Source organism: Muscardinus avellanarius (assembly GCF_963383645.1).
Source record: "Muscardinus avellanarius genome assembly, chromosome: 12".
Lineage (NCBI taxonomy): Eukaryota > Metazoa > Chordata > Mammalia > Rodentia > Gliridae > Muscardinus > Muscardinus avellanarius.
In genome coordinates, this window is record NC_137798.1 from 80,022,014 (window position 1) to 80,040,248 (window position 18,235).

Sequence of the window (18,235 nt, forward strand, 5' to 3'; positions counted from 1 at the left end):
CCCAAGCTGGTCTCCAATCTGCGATCGTCCGGTCTCAGCCTCCCAAGCACTGGGATTTGGGCTTTTCTCCACTTTGCCTCAGCAGGGCTGGCCGAGGCTCCTGCCTCAGGGCGGCTCTCCGCTGGCGCCGGGTGCGCTGTACCCTCTAGGATGGGCTGGGGCCGGCAGGTGGCAGCCGAATGCTACGTGGGTGCGAGACCACCTCCAACACCACGCCCAGAGCCGGCGCGGCGCATTTCACTACACTACCCACGACAAAGTCTTTAGCCTCTCGGAAGTCTCCTCTCCCTTCCATCCTCGAGTCCCCGCCCCGGAGACCTTAGGGACCCTTCAGGAAATTATAGTCCTCCTTAAGTTCAGAGACGGTTCCTCCAAGATAAGACCATGTCCTCAGGGAAAGCCCCAGAAAGGCGAATTTTTTGCATCTTCCCTTTAACCCGGGGAGTGCAACCGGACCCGGAACTCTACACTTCTCTGTCTGCACTGAGTTCGGCTAGCTGTTGGGAGCCCGGCCACGGGGGACAAAGTGGGGGGCGTCCTGGATTCCCCAGAGCACTTTGGGGCGCGGGCCTCGCGTCGGGCGCGCAGACCAGCTCGGAGGAGACTAGCCTGGGAAGGGCGCTGGGGACCTTCTGGCGGGGTTCACCGGAGAGGGGCGAATGGATTGAAGGGACAGTGGCCCGGTGGGAGTTAACCGGGCGGTTTCCATGGCGCCCGGGACGTGGGGGAGGAATGCACCCCGCAAGCTGTGGCGAAACAACCGCGCTGCCCGGGCTCGGGAAGGCAGGGACACCGTGGGGGGCGGGACTCGGGGTGGGAGAGCCGGGCGGGCCGGGGGCGGGGCGGTCACGTGCGCCCCAGGGGGCGAGGCCCCAGCCGGCCGGGAGTGCTCGCCGCCGGCCCAGGGGCTGCCCAAGGAAAGAACTTTTTTCCCCCGGACGGAGAACACCTTTGGGGGAACCCACGGCAGGAAGAGCCGGGCGCGGGCTGACGAGTCTGCGGCCGCCTTGGGGACAGCAGCTGCTGCGGGCGGGGACAGAGCTCCCCGAGGAAAAGAAGAACCAAGAACCGGAGTTGGGGGGTGAGCGCAGACGGCCCCCATTCCCTCGCTCTTACGCAGCTTCGGTTTCTTCTCGCGCCGCCTTGCGCTCCTGGGCAAAGTGTCCCATCAGCTGTAGGGGACCAGCCCAAAGGCCACTGTCCCTTAAAAGTGCCGTCGGAGTCAGCACTTGTGCAGGGCTCCAGGGGAGGCTGTGGCCATGGTGAATGAAGGTCCCAGCCAGGAGGAGCACGATGACATCCCTGCTCAGGAGTCCGCACTCCAAGGGGATGCCAGCATCCTCTCCCATCCCAGCGTCTCGGGCCACCCCAGCGTCTCGGGCCACCCCAGCGTCTCTATCCACCCCAGCGTCTCGGGCCACCCCAGCAGTTCGGCCCACCCCAGTACCTCGGCCCAGCCGGGTGGCTTGGCCCAGCCCAGTAGCTGTGGCCCCGAGGAGCTCAGCATGATCAAGGTGAGCCGGCGCCGCTGGGCGGTGGTCCTGGTGTTCAGTTGCTACTCCATGTGCAACGCCTTTCAGTGGATCCAGTACAGCTCCATCAATAACATCTTCAAGAACTTCTACGGGGTCAGTGCTCTTGCCATCGACTGGCTGTCCATGTGCTACATGCTGACCTACATCCCTCTGCTCCTGCCCGTGGCCTGGCTGCTGGAGAAATTCGGCTTGCGCACCATCGCCATCACCGGCTCGGCTCTCAACTGCCTGGGGGCCTGGGTAAAACTGGGCAGCCTGAAGCCACACCTCTTCCCAGTGACCATGCTGGGCCAGGTCATCTGCTCCGTGGCCCAGGTCTTCATCCTGGGCATGCCCTCCCGCATCGCTTCTGTCTGGTTCGGGGCTAATGAGGTTTCAACAGCCTGCTCCATGGCTGTCTTTGGCAATCAGGTGAGTAGAGCAGTTTTCGGATGGATGTTCAAAGGGAGGTCATCTTTCTATGAGTGATGGCGATGGATTGTACCTAACTGCACCCAACTGTGTGGGAAGCTGTAATTTCCTCACCAACAGCCTTTATGACTCTGGTGGCTTGGTGGCTAGGTATGACCTGAACAGCATTGTGGCTGGGTGATTGTGACTGTGGGTGACAGCAAGATCAGTGAGGACCCAAAGCAGGGGACCACAGTTTCTCCTCCCCTGACAGCATGTTTCTAGGACATACTCTGCTTTGACGGTGTCACTCCTGAACCTGTGTGAGTTCACCAGTTTCCACCTGCGATTTCATGAATGCTGCTCTTTTTTTCTGGCAACAGCCCCTTGGGCATCCATCTATATTGGTCCCATCCGAATGTGGCAGGTGTTTTTAGCTGGACCAGCCAGCTTTCCTAGTTTTTCGGGCCCATGCCTGGTGGTGCTTGGCACTGCTCTTACCTTCTTTTACACACAGCTGAAGCAGGACAGTAGGAGCAATCTTTGGGCCAACTCCTTCCTTTGGGTTGAGAGCCAAGCCAGCGGAACGGACTAGAAATCTCGCTCTGAATTTCCAAGAAGTCTCTTGGTTTAAGTAATTTATGCCTTAATCTTCTCTCTTCTGTTTGGAAGGAGAAGCCCAAATTCTTTTCACCGCAGTAGAGTTATGATTCAGAAAGTTGGACATGTTATGAATCTGATCACCTTCTCCAAATTTGAATATTTGAAGCAAATACTTATGGGGTTCTTTTTTTTTAGTGAGACCACTGTCTCCGCTTCTTAGTTCTGTATAAGCACACACAGTCCTAGTTGTGTGCGGAACAAGTGACCAGTTGCCCTCAGTTCTCATAGGCGTGATTTCTCTTACCTGTTTGTTTCATTTAGAAAATGTAACCTTTTATTTAGAAATATTTTATTTGGGGCAAAAACTTTCTAAAACCTTTCTCCAGGCAAATTTCCATTCTGCCTATCTTCACAAGAAGGCGACTTGAGCTCAGTTTCCCTAAGTTCTTGAGTTTTGCCACTTGGTTGTAGCAGGAGAGATGAGTGCAAGCAAACAGAGGAGCCACCTTTAGCATGTTAAAGGAGCAGTAACAACACAAATCCCTTGCCCGGCTTCCCCTTTGGTTCTGAATGTTTTGCAAACTAGATTGATATGAAAGCCTGCACATGAAACTAGATGGACTTTTTGCTCAGGATAATTTAAAAATACATATCGAGAATGACATCTATCAGTTCCCTGTCCTGTAAGGTCATGCGACTGTGCGTGTGTGTGCGCGTGCACGCAGGCATTGAGGATTGGACCTAGGGGCATTCTACCTCCAAGCTAAACTCTAGTTCTTTTTTATTTTGAATTAGGGTCTCGCCAAGTTGCTGAGACTGGCCTAGAACCTGTGATCCTCCTGTCTCAGCCTCCCAAGTACTGGGATTATAGGCGTGCACCCCCACACCTGGCTGTGACTATGGATTTTTGACATCCCAGTTGCAGTTTTGGAACTACTGTGCTTTTCCTTTATTGGCGAGTAAAGTTAGGGGATGAAGAATGGGAGCTTTCATCCTTGCAGATGACTAAATAGCCGTATTAGTAGCAGAATAGGAATCTAGAAGATCCCAGAGTCAGTGTTTGGGAAGGGCAGAATTGCGACCTGGGAGGAATCTCTCAGTTGGCCTAGCAAGATGGGAGATTCTAACACCTTTTTTCTTTACTGAAAAACAAAGTAATCAGTTTTTTTTTGGGTGGTACTGGGGTTCCTGGAAGCCCTTCTACCTCCAGGCTACACTCCCAGACCTATTATATATATATTTTTTTGAAACAGGGTCTCTTACGCCAGCGCGGCTGGCTTCGAACCTGCGTGATCCTCCTGTCTCCACCTCCCAAGCGCAGGGATTACAAGTGTGAGCCACCATGCCCGGCAAAGTAATCAGTTTTTACACTCCCTTCTCACACACCTTAAAAGAACTTAATACTAGATGCCTTTAAAAATTAATAGGAATAGTTATTCATTTTCCATTCTACCCCTACTCCCCAACAAGGTCAGATGTGCTAAGAATTTACATTTAAAAACATCCTGACCAGGCATATTATTTGCATCATGGGAACATCTATGTAGTTTGATCTTTTAGGCTTAATGCTAAGTTCAACATTATGAAAAACTAAACTGTTTATGCTTCCTCAGGGAGAGATGAATATATTTGTCTCCATATGTGTGTGTATTTTAGCTTTTTTTTTTTTCTGATTAAAGCACCTGCTGAATGGGGAAGAAATATTAACAGAGTACTTTGAGCTTTGCAGCTTAAAAAAAAAAAAAAAAAAAAAAAAAGGTTCCTAAACAGATTCACATGCCATTCCACAGAAGAGTTCTTCACGGCCTGCAGGCTTCACTTTGACTCCTGTACCCTTGTTCAACTAAGTAAGAAGCCATCAGGATTCTCCAAAGAATGCTGACATTTATTTGGGAATCATAGAGCATTGCAATACTCCATAGTAAATCAGGGATATATTAAAAGAGGTTTAGACAAAAGAGGTGTTGTGTGTGTGTGTGTGTGTGTGTGTGTGTGTGTGTGTTACTAGGGGAATAACCCAGGGCATTCTATCCCCAAGCTATACCCCCAGCCCTATTTTTTATTCTTTATTTTGAAACAGGGTCTCACTAAGTTGCTGCTGAGGGTCTTGCTAAGATACTGAGGCTGTCCTCGAACCGTGATCCTCCTGTATGCTGGGATTAACAAGCCTGGGCCACCATGCCTGGCTCCAAGGCATGGTTTTTAAAGACAGAAGGGAGGAGAGTTACATCAGATGGTTTGTAACAAAAGTCCTCAGTCACGGTGATTAATAAAAGTGTGGCATCAGTCCAGGGTTGAAAAGACAGTTGCTGGGCAGATGTCCTTGCAGAAGTGCTGTTTTGATAAGGAGGCCTCTGCGTACAGTTAGTCTCACAGAGACTTTTCTGATAGGTCTATCAGGCAGTCATGCATCAGGACTCTTCTTTCATAATCTCCTGGCTTTACGTTTTTTTTTTTTTTTTTTTTCCCGGCAGTACTAGGGATGGAACCCAGGGGCATTCTACTTCCGAGCTACACCCCCAGCCCTATTTTTAATTTTTTGTTTTGAAACAGGGTCTTGCTGAGTTACAAAGGGCCTCACTAAGTTACTGAGGCTGTCTGCGAACTGAGATCCTCCTGTCTCAGGCTCCCAAATGCTGGGATTACAAGCGTGCGCCACCACGCCCGGCTCCTTCCTTCCTTCCTTCCTTCCTTCCTTCCTTCCTTTCTTTTCTTTCTTTCTTTCTTTCTTTCTTTCTTTCTTTCTTTCTTTCTTTCTTTCTTTCTTTCTTTCTTATGAGGGTTGACACAGTGACTCCATTTTAATTCTAACAACTTTCACATCTCTTTCACACTCTGGTAATCCTGACCTCATAATTCTTCTGGATTCCATACATGTACCAACCTCTGCTTATATTAAATCCAACATTCATTTATTTATTCAACAAGCATTGACCTAGCACCTACCCCTACCTGGACATTGGACTAGAGCCTCAAAGATAATCTCCTCCACAGAGTTCTTCTACCAGATTTTAAAATTATACCAGGTGCCAAGAATCAGATGAAAACAACAAGTTGTGGTATCCATTCTCTGTGAGAGTTTTAATATTTTCTTCGCTTAATTGCTATGGGAAAAGAAGACAGAGGGGAAAGGAAGACGCTGTCTGTTGAATATCTAAAGGATGCTAGGTACCAAGCGTGGCAGTGCTCAGGAAGCTGAGAAAGGAGGACTGCAGGTCCAAGGCCAGCCTCAGCAATTTAGGCCCTCAGCAACCCAGCAAGACCCTGTTTTCAAAATAAAAAAAAAATAAATAAAAAGGGTTGTGGGTATATGTTAGAGGCAGAATGTCCCTGGGTTCAACCCCCATTACCAAAATAAAAATAAAAAAGTATGCGAGGTATTTTTATATGCATTATTTAATACTTTCAGTGACTCTGTAAGGTAGGTAGAAATGTCCCCATTGTTACATGTGAGGGAACTGGGACCCAGATAAATGAAGCAACCTTGTAGCTACTGAGCTATAAGGGAGACATGGAACACAGCTCTACCTCTATGGCCAGTGTCATTAAGCCAGTATTGAGTCTTCATGTGGATAAAGCATATGCATTTTAAAAAAGGAGAGGAGCCAGGCGTGGTGGCGCACACTTGTAATCCCAGCATTTGGGAGGTTGAGACAGGAGGATCGCTTTTCACAGCCAGCCTCAGCTACTTAGTGAGGCCCTCTGCAACTCAGTAGACCCTGTTTCAAAATAAAGAATAAAAAATAGGGCTGGGGGTGTAGCTCGGAGGTAGAATGTCCCTGGGTTTCATCCCCAGTACAGCAAAAAAAAAAAAAAAAAAAAAAAAAAAAAAGGAGGGGGTCCAGGTGTGCAGCTCAGTGGTAGGACATTCATGCCCAAGGCCCTGGGTTTCATCTCCAACAACATTAGCAACTTAGCGAGACCCTGTTTCAAAATTTAAAAAATAAATTAAAAAGGGCTAGAGGTAAAGCTCAGAAGCAGAATATCTTGGGTTCAATTCCTAGTACTGAAAAATAAAATAAAATAAAATAAAAGTAACTAGTGACTCCTGACTCCTGTGGGCAGAACAGGCCAGGGACCTCTAGATGTAACTGAGACTCCTGGCTTTTCTTGGTAAGTTCTGACCTGTTGCTCCCAGGTGGTAACAGGTTGGTTTATTTTTTATTTTTTCTTAGCAACACTTGTAGCTTTGTTGAGTGACATATGGATATTGTGCTAGGGTTAGAAGAAAGCCCTGTGTTGGAGTGAGATCGTGGTGGCCCAGGACAGGCATGTGTGGAGTGAGAGGAGTTCTTCAAGGTCAGCTCAGCCCTGTTGAGGGGAAGGGACCTCCCCAGGACTCTTGGGCTGCCCATAGCACAGTGCCGCCCAGAAATAGAGGAGAGGATCATTTGCTTTTAGAGGCAAAGAAAACACAGTAACCTTACAGAACTAGTCCTGCAGAAGCCACAGCCGCCTGTCTAAAATAGCAATGACCAGTTGAAATATGATGCCAGCCACACATGTCAGCGACATATATAACTAAATTTTCTAGTAGCTACATTATACATGTAAATGTACAAGCCTGGCCTGGTGGCCCATGCTTGTAATGCCAGTACTTGAAAGGCTGAGACAGGAGGACCACAGGTTCCTGGTCAGCCTCAGCTACTTAATGAGGCCCTCTGTAATTTAATGAGACCCTGTTTCAAAATAAAGAAGAAAAAATAGGGGTGGAGGTATAATTCAGAGGTAGAATGCTCCTGGAATCCATCCATAGTACCACCAAAAAAAAAAAAAAGTAAAAAAAAGTAAAAAGAAAAATCAGTTTTAGTAATATATTTTATTTAAACCAATATATCCAAAATATTATTTCAACCTGTTATCAATTCAATATAATAAAATTACTAGTGTGCTCTTTGGAAGTTGACAGATGGGCCACCTTCCCTGGAGAACCTGCTTAGCCAAGTGGATGTGCAGGTCTAGATCAATGGTGGTAATTCTACAGTGGAAATCGGGTTCTAGGAGATAAGGATGAGCACGTGACCCCAGCCCAAGGAGGCTGTGGCTGCTGGGCTGGGTGCTCATATGGTGTCACCCAGAGAGGCTGGGAGATTCTGAGGTTCACTTCAGCGTCAGAGTCATGGCACAGTGGTTAGCCCAGACTCATTCCAAAATCATGGTCATTTCGGTATATTAAAGTCCAGGCTAATCCTTCTTGTATTTCCCAACGTCAAGAGGACTTTTAAAGTCTTAATAAAAGTTAGGGGAGGTCAAAGCAAACTTTTTTCTTCTTTTGCTCATATCCATCGATTGTATCGTGATGATACACAAAGTTCTTGCCCACTTGATGCTCAGCTCTGCAGCCCATTATGCATTGAAAGAAAGACAGGAATAGGCAGGAGTCGGGAGAGGCCAATGTGAGCGAAAGAAAATAGGGTAGGTCCATCATCACCCTCTCGAATGCTCAGGAGGGCCAGCTGGTCATGTTAGCCAGTGAGGCAGGCCCAGTAAAGGTGACACTGAAGTGTGGCGTGGCCCCAGCGAACGTGAGAGCCCATGTCCCATCTACAGACAGCAGGGCCTGAGTTCCCACCAATTGTTGATGTGTAAGCATGACCTGGTGTTGTTAGTGGTTTTTTTTCTTTTCTTTTCTTTAAGAGAAACCTGAGCTGGGCCCTGTGGCATATGCCTGATATCCCAGTACTTGGGATGCTGAGCCAGGAGAATCACAGGTTCAAGGCCAGCCTCAGCAACTCAGCGAGATCCTGTTTCAAAATAAAAAATAAAAAGGGCCGAGGTTATAACTCAGAGGTAGAATGACCCTGATTTTAATCCCCAGTACCTAAATAAATAAACAAGAAACCAGAAGTCCAGGTTTTGGACATAAAATCTTTTTGTAAAAGCATGGTGAAATATATTTAACCTAATGTAATTTTAGCCATTGTTAAGTGTGCAATTCAGTGACATGAAATGGATTCACGGTGTTGTATTACCATCATACCTGGAACTTTGTTTTTTTATCAGCTCCAACAAAAACTTTATACTCAGTAAACACTATATCCTCTCTTCACTTCCCTCCAGCCTCCGGGAACCTCTACTCTTCAAAGTTTCTGCCCCATGAATGTCCCTGTTCCAGGTGCCTCATTTAATCCTGTACTAGTTGTCCTTCTGTGTCTGGCTTATGAAATCAGTATTTTAAGTGCGAGTAGTTATTTCACAAGTTGTTGTTGTTACTATTTTGGTCCTGATGATTGACCCTGCTACAAAATAAAAAGTAAAAAGGGCTTGGGTATAGCTCAGAGGTCAAATGCCCCTGGGTTCAGTCCCCAGCAACTCCCTCCAAAAAAGGGGTATGGTAGCTTCTTTTTCTTTCAAAAAATCAGAGACCCACCAATTCTCCACCTTTCTGGAGGCCAGCTGGGTGTCCTACAATTTAATTCAATTCTATTTATTTATTTATTGCACCAGGGATTGAACCCAGGGGCATTCTACCTCTGAGATACACCCCTCCACCCTTATACAATTTTTTTTTATAGCCGGGCGTGGTGGCACACTCTTGTATCCCAGCTGAGACAGGACGATCGCGGTCTGAAGCCAGTCTCAGCTACTTAGTGAGGCCCTTTGCAACTCAGTGAGACCCTGTTTCAAAATAAAGAATAAAAAATAGGGCAAGGGAGTGTAGCTTGGAGGTAGAATGCCCCTGGGTTCCGTCCCCAGTACTGCAAAAAATTATTTGGAACTAGGGTCTCTCAAGGTTGTGGAAAGCCTCTCTGTGTTGCTGAGGCTGTCCTCAAATCTGTCATCCTCCTGTCTCAGCCTCCCAAGTACTGGGATTACAGGTATAGTAAACTAGCCCTGCTAGTTTAACTCAACTCTGATACTAACCAATCTCTAGTCAATCTCACAAGATTGCTCACAGTTCAGACTCCCTTTGCAAGTCCCAGGAGCCAGCCATATTTCTGATCAAGCGGCTCTAAATTGGAGGTTCCCAAAGGTTTAATTTGCTACAGTAGCTCACAAAATTTAGGAAAACGCTTAACTTACGTTTACCAGTTATTATAAAGGATACAGTTTAGGAGGGGCCAAATGAAGTGATGTGCAGGGCGAGCCCTAGGAAGCAGGTGTGCACAGTCCAGACTCTACCCTGGCACACCTTCCCAGAGCCGGCCTGGATGCCTTCCCAACCGGGAAGCTGGCTGAGACTCCTCCTCCAAGAAGTTTCAGAGCCAGTTAGGTCTCCAGCACCCCTTCCCTCCCCTCCCCCTAGGGGCTGTGGGCGGGAAGCTACAAGTTCCCACTCTCTGCTTTCTTGGTTGGTCTTCAGGGAAGGTAACCGCCCCATCCTGACGCTGCTGCTGTCCAAGGGCTTTAACCTGTCACCTCATTAGCATAAATGTAACTCTCTGGGGAAAGGTCCCTGGGAACCACAAAAGACATTCCTATCAGGAAATTCCAAGGATTTTTGGAACTTTGCTCCAGGAATGGGGACAAAGGCAAAATAATATTTTTATTATACTGTAAGTATGTAGGTAGTCAGATTCCTAGAGACACAAAAAGTAGGATGGTGGTTGCTAAGGGTGGGGAAAGGAGGAGTTGGGGAGTGTTTTTAACAGGTAGAAAGTTTCGGTTTGCCAAAAATGAAAAAAGATCTGGGGTTGGGTGGAGGTGACAGTTATTAATTCACAGTATTCACAACAATGTGAATGTGCAAAATGCTACTGAATAGCGCCGTTAAAATAACAGATATATGTACCTGTATGTCCTGGAGATTGAACCCAGGTGAATGCTGCCTCTGAGCTACACTCCTACCCCCTGACCTTTTGGAGGAGGGAATTGAATTCTAGCTCTGAGCTAAACCATCAGCCCTATTTTACTCTGTATTTTGAAACAGGGTCTCACTAAGTTGCTGAGGGCTTCACTAAATTGCTGAGGGTGTTGGACACCTGGCTCCTAGCCCCCCCCTTTTTTTTTCTAAATTATTTTGAAACAGGATCTTGCTAAGTTGCTAAGGGTATTTCTAAGTTGCCGAGGCTGGACTCAAATCTGCGATCCTCCTGTCCCGTCATCCCATATACTTAGGTTACAGGTATGCACCACCATGCCCTACCTATATTGTATATATGTAAACCCCACCACCAAAAACATAAAAAATACAAGCTCACTCCATACACCCCCTCTTCCAGATGGAACCTGCTGACCTCCACCATCCACATCAGCCTTTCCACCCTGAGGAATGCTTCTCCTCCCTGGACTTGCTGGCCTTTGTTTCCTAGCGCGAGTATTTCCATCTTTTCTCTGCTGCGCTTCCCCCCTCCGCCTCCTCTATCACTAGGTGGTGAGTGGAGACTTACCCACTCACCAGAACCTGCCTGATAGGAGCCCGGCTTGGGGCAGGCCAGGTGTTTGTGTTCAGAAGCGTGAATTACCAGGTTTTCCCTTCCTGAAAGGAATTAAGGCGAGTCAGTGAACCGAGAGTTGAGGCAGGTGGAGGAAAGAGTGCAGGTGTCTGGGCTGTCTTCTCCAACCCAGACACCAGCTGCTGCTTCCCTGGAAGGAGCTGTCAGGTGCTTACTGTGTGCATTCCACAGGACCCCATCTCTAGCTCTGCGGTGTCCCCCTGCGACAGGACCCACAGTGCCACCAATCTTGGCTTCCTTTGTAAAGTGGAACTAGTATTGTCTCCTACCAAGAGCATGGGAGAGATTTTAATAGCACAGTCTGTAAATGGCCCTTAGCTAGCAGCTTCCCACATAAGGAATGTCAGACGGACATGTTACATGAACACAGGTCCCGGTAGCGTCATCAGTTAAGGCAATTGTCTCTGTTGTCTGAGGGCTCCAAGAAACCAAAGGGACGCTTAGCCTCTCTGTGGGAGGCGCAAGGCCTGGTGTGCACAGAAGTCACGAGATCGGGGACGTGAGGGGACATGGCCTCAGTGTGGGTGCAGAGGGAGCAAGACAGTTTCCCTGAGGAGGTGAAAGTTGAGCTGATTCTCAGTGAACCCAGCGACCAGGACTTGGGCGTAGAGCAACAGATGGGCCATTCCAGAGTTTGCCGGCAGCATACTGATGGGGACATGTCCCGCTCAGGAGCTTCTCAGAGCAAAAGCAGAGCAGGGGCTGGGCCGTGGCGCTATTTTCCTAGAGCATGGAGGTGAGAGCTGTTGTGCTGAGGCCGTGGGTCTCTGGGCTGACACTGATCCTGGGTTAGCCCCATGTCGGCAGGGCAGACTACAGACTCACAGACCTAAGACTGCTGAAGGAAGGGGGCGCCCGACTTAGCCGGTGTACACATCTGCTTTCCACAGCCTGGTTCTTGATCTTTTCTTGGCAGTGCTGTTAACGGGATGTCCTTCCCATGACTTGAACTCCCCCCGACCACCATCGTCAATCAGCCCCTTTGGGCTGCGGTGTGAAGGTTGGCGCCCCACCAGGGATGATAAGCATGGGTTGAAGGGCAAGTTGGTGTTTTCTATTCTTTATTCTTTGTCTCTCCTCCTGTACCTAGCACCCGTTCACAAATCTGACTCAATGCAGCAAGCATCTCCTGTCCCTTGATCCTGCAGAAGTAACCCCTTTTCCCGTGGTGAGCCTTTAAACAGTGGAGGGCACCCTGCAGGCTCTGGCGGCCCAGCTCCACTCTTCTGCTCTTGGACTTTGTGACAGGTGTCTGAACTCAGCCTCTCAGCCCCACCCAGCTAAGATGCTGCCTGGCCTGAGCAGGAGGCAGATAAAGGGAGGCTGGGCTGGATTTCACTTCTTGACCAACTTCTGGGGATTACGCAGTATGCCGGAGCCCATGATGGAGCAGTGTTTGCTTTGGATTCCTTCTCTAGGTAGGAGGTGAGAATAAGCTCCTTTCAGTTCCAGGAGCGGCTTCTGACCAGGCAGCCCCAGGGCTCCCGATGGAGGGGCACTGGAGCATGATCTCCACTTCCTATCTCTTTTCCATTCTCCTTCCTTGGAAATTCCTGATTTCTTTCCAGATAATTGGCTTGGCATGGCTGGGTGTCCTTTTGTGGCTCAATAGGCTGTCAGCCCTTTGTGCATAAAGCTATTTGCTGTGTTCAGCATCTCTAAAAAATGTAGAAAATGATCATCCCTGAATCTCCCAGGTAAAAATAGGCCTGCTCCAAGCTAACTGCAGTGGTACATAGTTTTTTTTTTTTTTTTTTTTGGTGGTACTGGGGATGGAACCCTTCTACCTCCGGGCTACACTCCCAGACCTATTTTATATTTTATTTGGAGACGGTCTCTTAAGCCAGCTGAGGCTGGCTTCGAACCTGCATGATCCTCCTGTCTTAGCCTCCCAAGCGCGGGGATTACAAGTGTGCGCCACCACGCCCAGCTCGGTACATACTTATAATCCCAGCACGTGAGTGGCTTTGACAGGAAATTTCAGGTTCAAGGCCTTCCTAAACAACTTAGTGAGATTCTCAGCAATTTAGTATGACCCTGTTTCAAAATGAATAATACAATAGGTCTGGAGATGTAGCTTAGAGGTAGAACGCCCCTGAGTTCAAGCCCCAATAACACACACACATACACACACACACACACACACACACACACACACGCCTGTTCTTAGAGGCTGTTTGTTTGGGGTAGCGGCTGCCCCTTGAGCAATCTGAACCTCCTCAGACCTTTGTCCTGGGCACCCTGTTTGGTTGGACATGTTTATGAAGCCACCCATTTGAGTATACCTGGAGAGGTTGAAAGGAACACTCACCTTTCCAGCCTGGGCCCCCCAGGGAGGCAGCAGCTGAGAAGCATCTCTTGGTTTCTTTCCTTGGAGCCACAGAGACCAATTGTCCATAAAATGTGGTCCATGAACCTCCAGCATCAGAGCTACCTGGAGTGTTCATTAAAATGCAGATTCAGCTGGGCCTGGTGACACATGCTTATAATCCCAGCATTCAGGCAGCTGAGACAGGAGGATCACGGTTCACAGATAGCCTCAGCTACTTAATGAGGCCTTCACTAACTTAGTGAGACCCTATTTCAAAATAAAGAATAAAAAAATAGGACAGAGGGTGTAGCTCAAAGGTCAAATGCCCCCGGGTTCCATCCCCAGACCTGAAAAAAAAAGGTGCATATTTCTAGGCACTGGGGCTTACCCAGTGAACTAGCTTCTCTCAGCTGGACCCCAGGATCTGGGTTGGTTTTTTTTTTTTTTTTCTTTTTGTTTTTTTGGCTTCTTTTCTTTTCTCCTCCAGGGATTCTGATGCTTACAGAGGTTTGAAATTTCCTGGTGTGGAAACCAAGGAAGCGGGACTCTTTTCTGTCTGAGGTCAGGTTTGGGGCAGGACACCTGTCCCCTTTAGGCATCGCTTCATTACCTGAAACCCTGGTTCCCAGTGTTGTTAGGATGGTTAGACGAGGCAGGGTCTTATGTGAGAGCTCCTGGAGCCAAACCTGCCTTCTGCAAACATTCAGACATTCTCTGCATCCACATCCATCTCCCCCTCATCGGAAGCCCTGTTCTGGGCACCTAGATTCCAGCTGCATCTTGATGGCTCCCCCTGGATTTTTTGGGGGGGCACTGGGGATCTAACTCAGGCATTCTACCTCTTTTTATTTTTTAATTTCGAAACAGGGTCTCTCTAAGTTGCTGAGAGTCTCATTAAGTTGCTGAAGCTGGCCTCCGACTAGTGGCTCTCCTGTTTCAGCCTCCCAAGTACTAAGATTATTGTAGGCATGGGCCACCATGCCCCCAGTTCCTCTCCCTGGAATTATTATGGACAGATCTTCCTTCCTCCCTGGTGGTATCAAAGTTGGGAACTTAAGTAGACCCACCTGTCCATTCTCTTTGTGGGTGAGTTAGGTGAGGGGCAGCATCACAGCTTCTAGATAGAACCTGAGTTCTACAGAACCAGAGACAGACACAGGCCTGGGGTTGAGAACCTAGGGAGGGGAAGAGAAATGACCACAGCCAGGTGTGTTCTCTCCACCCGGCACCGTTGCTTCACCATCTGAGGCATTATATTCTCATGGTGGGAAGAAAATTTCAGAGCATGTCCTGTGCTAACCACTTAGCAACAGGGCAGCCATGGCGTCAGGAGGGCAGAGGCTGGGCGGGAGGAGGGGCAAGGTGCAGCCTGGACAGCCTTTTTACTAATTCCCCTTCCTCACCTTTTAAGTGTAGCTGGACCTCCCACCCCTGCAGGAAACCCCCTGCAGGACTTCCTCAGTTTCTAAATCCTTTGAAATGGGTCCTGGGAAGATCCAGGAGGTCAAGCCCCTGCCCCTTTGGGTCTCCCTGGGTCTCTGTAGCTTCAGCTTCTAGCATCTTGTGTGTGGCTGTCCTGTCCCCAGCAGACATCCTCAGCCTGGGACCTGCTGTGCGGCGTGGGACAGGCCTCTCAGCAGCCTGGCTCGTTGTGCAGAGTGAGGAGGTCCCTCCTTGCTGATATTTGTCTCTCTCCGGACTGCTGGGGAGGGGTCATTATGTCTAAGGGACTGGGTTGCTGGATGAAGATCGTTGAGGGACTTCAGGAAGCCCTTTATCCTCTCTCACTGTGCTGCTGCCCTCTGACTTACTGTCCAGAAAGAACGTTGTAAGTATGTTATGGCTATATGATGACCCAGACATTCCCCAAGCCACACTAGCAACACATTCCTCTGTTGCAAATGACCCCATCAGAGGCTGGGGCAGCTAGAGGCTCAGGCCAGGTCTTCCTGGAAGAGCTGCTGCTTGGGGCCTTACTGATGCTCACTAAGGTTCCTGGGAAGGGAGCAGGGATGGGGATGGAAGGTCAGAAGTCTGGATGTTGACCTGGACACTGCTTAACCCTGGGATTTCAGCAAGTTAAGTAGACTCCGGAATGGAATGGAAGCAGCTTCCCGGGCTCTGCTGCCCCTGCCTGCACCCGGGGCCTCCCACTGATGACCTCGCTGGTCATCTTGGCTGGGATAGTGTGGTCCAGCTGCAGGTGCTTTGTAAATAGTGAAGAATTGGGCATATGTTGTCTTTTTTTTTTTCAGTACTAGTGATTGAACCCAGGGGGCATTCTATCTCTGAATTACACCCTGGTCCTATTTTTTATTCTTTATTTTGAAACCGGATCTCACTAAGTTGAGGAGGCCTCACTAAGTTGCTGAGGTTGGCCGCGAACCTGTGATCTTCCTGTCTCAGCCTCCCAAGTACTGGGATTACAAGTGTGCACCACCACGCCCGGCTTATTGCCCTTTCTTGACTTAAAAGAAAAAGACTGAGCTTGGCATATGGCACACACCTGTAATCTTAGTACCTTGGAGTCTAAGACAGAAGGATCACAGGCTCAAGGACAGACTCAGCAAGGTAGTGAGACTCTCAGCCACCTAGTGAACAACAACAACAACAACAAAAAAAAATGGCAGGACAAGGTTGCCACAGCATTTGGGAGGTGGAGACTGGAGGATTGTAGTTCAAGGACAGCCTCAGCTACTTAGTGAGGCTCTTCACAACTCAGTGAGATCCTGTTTCAAAAGAAAAAAAAAGGCTAAAAAGTAAGGCTGGAGTGTATCTCAGAGGTACACTGCCCCTGGGTTCCATCCCCAGTACCACAATAAAATAAAATAAAATAAAATAAAATAAAATAAAATAAAATAAAATGGGCTGGGGATATAACTCAGAGGAAGAATGCCCTTGGGTTCAATCCCTCAGAAACACACACACACACACACACACACACACACACACACCTTCACAAAGCTTTCCTGTCCACACACCACATCCTATCTGTCTTGGGAGGCCTGACTGTGGGTTAGGACCACACTCTGCATGAAAGGAGCCCATCACTCTGGTCTTTACCGTCAGCTCCTATTCAGAATAAGCCCTGGTCCTTCTGGGTACTCCCAGATTCCTTAGCATCCCTCTCTTCAGGAAAGGGAGGAGTCACCTTGGTTCTCCTGACCCGATCCGTTCTGTAGCTCCGGGAGTCCTGCAGACCCTGCTGCTTCCTTTTGGTTCCAAAATGCTCACAGCTGGCAGCGGAAGGGCCTTTTGCCAAGAAGTGGTGAGATGCAGCTCTTATATCTGTCTGTGCCAAGATGGCTCCTCTCTTCTGTGCAGGAAAATGGTGGAGATGACACAATGCAGGACTATTTAGTCCCCACCCTTGGGAGATGGGGACTGGGAGTGAGATGTTTCTCCTAAGGGCTGGGGCTGGTTCTGACCTTACCAAGTCCTCTCCCAGCCCCTTGAAGTTAGCAAGTTGCAGAGATGAGTGGTCCTGAGTGGGGATTGGTGGGGCTCGGACAGCCCTACTGAAGACGTTAGAACCTTTATGAAGAGGTTGCAGTTCCTCCTCGGCAAATCTCTCTCTCTAGAGTTTCTCTCTTTCCACTGTCCGCTCTAGGTACAGCTGGCCCTTTATTCTCATCCTAGCCCACAAAGATTGGCAGGCTATATTAGGGTGGCCCGTCCAGGGCCAGATTTCTATCACTTGCAAATAACCCACTAAGGCCCTTGTCCAGTCAGTGTTTGTCCCTGCTCTAGTCTCCCCTCGAATCCTGCTTGTCCTGAATGATTTCCCTGTGTCTACCCCGACAGATGGCAGACCAGTGCGACAGATGAGAGACAGTGGACAGAGGCTCTCATCCTCTTGGTCATCTAGGGTTTAGTATTGTTTGACTTTGAGACAGTGCACCACAGGCCCCCCCTTAATTTGTTGAACAAATACTGAACACCTACTGTGTGCCAAGCAATCTGAACACTGGAGGTGCAGCCAGGAGTGGGAAATAGAAGGTTCCTGTTCTAGCAGAGTTAGCATTTAAGGGAGCAGAGATTTGGCCATAAGCCAAGGAGTGAGCACTGGGGAAACGCCTGGCCAAGTAGGAGGGGAGGTGGCAGCAGAGCAGGGCGTTTCTGTGTAAGGGGCCCCTGGTGACTCCTTACGTAATGAGGCCAACTCTGATGGTGCTGCTCCCTCGGGGTTGGTATTAGATGTGGAAGACTAATAGTTCTCTAGGTTTCTCTTTCTTTCCAGATTCCGCTCTGCAGTCATGAGGCAAGGTTGGGTAACTTAGGAAATTGGCTTCTTAGGAAGAAGCTACATGGGCCCAACCAATCTATTTCTGGAGGTGCATATTCAGTAAGAGGAACTGGGTCTTGTTCATGGCACTCCATGCAGCAATAGGTCTGAGGTTCATAGCTGAACACCAGAATGGGAAAGTCCGTGCGGACTTGAAAGCTTGGGAGGATTAGCAATACTGAGTGTCACGTGACCGCCACTTCTAGAACGGTCAGAGTGTTGCAATGCAAACAAAGGGGACAGTTCTCCTCCTGTGGGCTGTTTTATTTGTCCAAGGTCAGGGAGTGGTAAAGTTGAACAGGGAGAAGCACCTGGGTTGAAGAATCTGTCCATTGGCTGTTGAGTACCCGCGTTGGGTGGTAGGAAATGCCAAGCGTTTGAGTAGAGCTTTGCAGGTTGCTACTTCATTGTGAAAAATGTGGATTAAAAGTTTGCATGATGCAACCCTAGGGGGCTGGGGGGCCCGAAAGACACCCACTCATTATTCCTCTTTCCTAGCTGAGTCACAGTTTGCTCTGTGAGCTGGTGGCCACTGGCTGTCAGCATGATCAGCCAAAGAGACCTTTGAGTGTTAAGGTCAACAGTGACCTGTGCTCTTGGTGAAAGGGGAGGGAGAGGAGGCTTCCCTTTGCTCTCAGTGGAGAGGGGAGACTAGACATTGTGGAGCTCACTACAAGGACAACTGCAAACTTAAAAGGAGGGATATGTGCACCAA

The 18,235-nt window shown here is 48.8% G+C and overlaps 1 protein-coding gene across 1 annotated transcript in view; it reads left to right on the top strand.

Moving 5' to 3' along the window:
* Positions 1 to 1,040: 1,040 nt before the first annotated feature.
* The window catches only part of FLVCR2 (FLVCR choline and putative heme transporter 2), a gene marked incomplete at its 3' end in the record, with an annotated part of 59,414 nt that continues 42,219 nt past the window's right edge, over positions 1,041 to 18,235 (top strand). The window contains exon 1 of the mRNA XM_080707429.1: positions 1,041 to 1,946. Coding sequence (XP_080563555.1) covers positions 1,260 to 1,946 — 687 coding nt within the window. The 5' untranslated portion in view covers positions 1,041 to 1,259. The remainder of the gene's footprint in view (positions 1,947 to 18,235) is intronic.